Source organism: Penaeus japonicus, unplaced genomic scaffold, assembly GCF_977035675.1.
Source record: "Penaeus japonicus unplaced genomic scaffold, GWHDUDI00000001_assembly GWHDUDI00000029, whole genome shotgun sequence".
Taxonomy (NCBI): Eukaryota; Metazoa; Arthropoda; class Malacostraca; order Decapoda; family Penaeidae; genus Penaeus; species Penaeus japonicus.
The window spans coordinates 20,687,328-20,690,571 of record NW_028234431.1 but is presented as its reverse complement, the minus strand read 5'-3'; the positions used below and the strand labels follow the sequence as shown (position 1 = coordinate 20,690,571).

At 39.4% G+C, this 3,244-nt stretch overlaps 1 protein-coding gene across 1 annotated transcript in view; it reads left to right on the top strand.

The window, feature by feature from the left end:
* Positions 1 to 1,813, top strand: part of LOC122253476 (uncharacterized) — a 9,509-nt gene extending 7,696 nt beyond the window's left edge. The window contains exons 4-5 of the mRNA XM_043016584.2: positions 1 to 91; positions 521 to 1,813. The exon at positions 1 to 91 is cut by the window's left edge and continues 117 nt beyond it. Coding sequence (XP_042872518.1) covers positions 1 to 91; positions 521 to 1,560 — 1,131 coding nt within the window. The 3' untranslated portion in view covers positions 1,561 to 1,813. The remainder of the gene's footprint in view (positions 92 to 520) is intronic.
* Positions 1,814 to 3,244: the final 1,431 nt, after the last annotated feature.

Here is a 3,244-nt window from a genome sequence, read left to right as displayed (position 1 = left end):
AAGGAGTCATTTGTCACAGCCTCTTACCTCAAGAAAATGGAAGAATTAAAACAAGCAGAAGAGAAAGCAAGGATTGAAGAGCTACAGGAAGGTTTGTATGATTATCATGTATTTAGTTCTGTCAAGACCATAATTCAGATTCTCAGCCTTTATTTTTTGTCTCAGGAATGTTTATAGTTCAGCTACAATTAATTTCTAAACTGCTTACTAATATTCCTTGGTGAAAGTTTTATAGCTGTGAATTTATTTATGTATCATCTCTACCACTTCCAGTTTAACCACTTAGTTTTGCCAATTTGGAACACCCAGTTTTGACACTCATCTGAAACACATAAACCCTAATCATCTTGGGCATCTGCTGAGTCCAAACTGGTGGTTCACTGAGTGGTGAACTTTAGAAGTGCAGGGGACCATAGGTAGCTCAAATAAGAAAGAAGGGAGACAGTTTGCAGGTTATGGAAATCTGAATTACATAGTGGATAATTAGTCAAGTAATTTTTTTTATAATTTTATCCTTCAGAACAAATTGATGTAATGAAGCACAAGAACTTTGGGGCTTTCTATAACCACCTCTTCAAGCAAAAAATGGGTGAATCTGCAATAAAGAAGGAACCAGAGGATATTGTTATCAAGAAAGAACCAAACACCGAAGGTGGAGCTGGTAACGGAGAGGCAGAGATCATAAGGCGCCAGGATGACAACAAGCGCCAGAAGCACTATCGAACACAGCGGGACCTGAGTGAGTCTCCAGAGCGAGAGGTGCGCGGACAAAACAAAATGGCAAGACGCAATGCTCCATCTTCAGACTCAGAGGAAGAGGAGAAGGTAGAGTCGTACAGAGAGAGAAGAGAGAGGTTAAAGGCAGCTGAAGATAGAAAGGACAGAGCTGATAATAGATCTAGGGGAAGAAGTAACTCTAGAGAGAGGAGAAGAGAGAGAAGCATCTCCCATGAGAGGAGGAGAGAGCGAAGCCGGTCCAGAGAGAGGAGAAGAGAAAGGAGTCACTCACGAGAGAGGAGGAGGGAAGGCAGCCATTCGAGGGAAAGAAGAAGAGATGTGGAGAAGTCATGGGAAAGAGGAAGAGGATATGACAGGACAAGAGATCGAAAATTTGGAAGGGATAGGTCCCAGGAGAGAGAGAGATCCAACAAAGGCAGACACAGATCAAGATCGAGGGATCGTCATGGTAGACACAGCAGGTCAAGAAGTCCACAGCGAAGGAAGGCTGGTGAGCGACGATCCCGTTCACCGCATAGACGATCTAAGAGTCATGAGCGGATAAAGATCAAGGAGGAACCAAAATCTCCAGACAGGAGAGAGAGTACAAAGGAAAACAACAAAGACGAGAAGCGCAATGCAGACAAGTCTAAAGATGGGAAGTCTGATAAGTCGCAAAAAGAAGGAGGTGCTAAGGTGAAGAAAGAGAATGAAGTGGATGATAAACAGAAGAGAATGGACAAGATACGCAAACTCTTTGACAAACGAACTGTTGGAGAGAAGTTTGACATGGCACTACAGAGATATTATGAGAGGAAAGCTGCAAGAGGAGCACAGGGTTAAAATGCAAACCATATTAGTACAATTTTGTCCATTTGAAATTTCATATACCTCTGCCTTTGATGGCAGTTTCCCTTTTGGTTGTTAGCAGAACATTTTTTTGAAGCTGTAAATGTTTAAAGAGCTTAGTAGGAAAGAAACTTTTGAACTTTTTAAATGTTATAGAATGAAGAAATTTTGATAAGCATGTTAATATACATAATAAACTTGTATATTTATTTGTATTCAGCATTTCCTATTAAGATTCTTGATACTAGTACAGCTGTTTTGATAACCCTTTTGAGCATCATTGTTAAAGGAAAATTAGAAACTTTCCTACTTTTCCTCTTCCTCATCTCCTCACTCTACTTCTGCCTTTTCTCTCTGTCACTCGTTCTCTCTATTTCTATTCCCCCTCTCTTCCTCTCTTCCTCTCTTCCTCACTGCCTTCCTTCCTTCCTGTATACATATACATATATACATATATACATATACATATACATATACATATACATATACATATATATATAGAGAGAGACAGAGAGAGAGACAGAGAGAGACATATAGAACAGAGAAAGAGACAGATAGACATAGACAAATACAGAGAGATAGAAAATATATATATAAGAGATAGAGGAAGAAGAGAGAAGGAGAGAGAGAGAGAGAGAGAGAAAGAAGAGAGAGAAAAGAGAGAGAGAGAGAGAGAGAGAGAGAGAGAGAGAGAGAGAGAGAGAGAGAGAGAGAGAGAGAGAGAGAGAGAGAGAGAGAGAGAGAGAGAATATCGTGTGTGTGTGTGTGTGTGTGTGTGTGTGTGTGTGTGTGTGTGTGTGTGTGTGTGTGTGTGTGTGTGTGTGTGTGTGTGTGTGTGTGTGTGTGTGTGTGTGTGTGTGTCTGTGTCTGTGTCTGTATGTATGTGTGTGTGTGTGTGTGTGTGTGTGTGTGTCTCTGTGTCTGTGTCTGTGTGTGTGTGTGTGTGTGATAGTCCTTATATAGCCCTTGCATTTTCAGTTCCGGCAAAACTGTAACACATTTTGCTTATATTTTTATCATCATTCACTGGTATATTGCAAAAAGTTATCTTCTGAGAACAAAAATTCTGCCATCCCAGGAATGTAGGTTACAATGCTGCAATAGCGAAAAAAGGAAAGACAGACTAGAAAAATATAATAAGTTTCTAAAGATGGAAGGCAACAGAGCTGCTGAAGTTGATTTTATATGAGCATACTGCTGAATTGAAACAACTATCAATTGGTAAAGCCAGTAAAAGAGAAACAACAGATAAGCCAGCACAAATTTTTCTTTTTCTTTTTAATGTACAAGCATTAAAGTATTACATATAATATAAATAGAGAAAAGAAGGTAGATTGAAATGGAAGCCAGATAAGAGGAAAATAATGACAATCTTGGCCATTATCAAGGCGAAGAGAAATCTCCCTCCAATAGGACAAGTGTGGACAATGTTCTACCAGTGGAAGTTACTGGAAAGTGTCTTATCTTAAACGTCCAGAAATATCCGAAACAATAAAGGTAACACATTTAGCACAAATTGAGCAGTCGAAGTTAACAGTCATTGAAACGAATTGCGATGACAAGAGTCATAGACTGATCATCGATAACCGTGATTCAATGTTTAGACAAAAAACAAAAATCTGAAAGGTCGCTAAATTGCACTTCAAGGGAAACGTTACATTAAACAAACCGTAGTTAT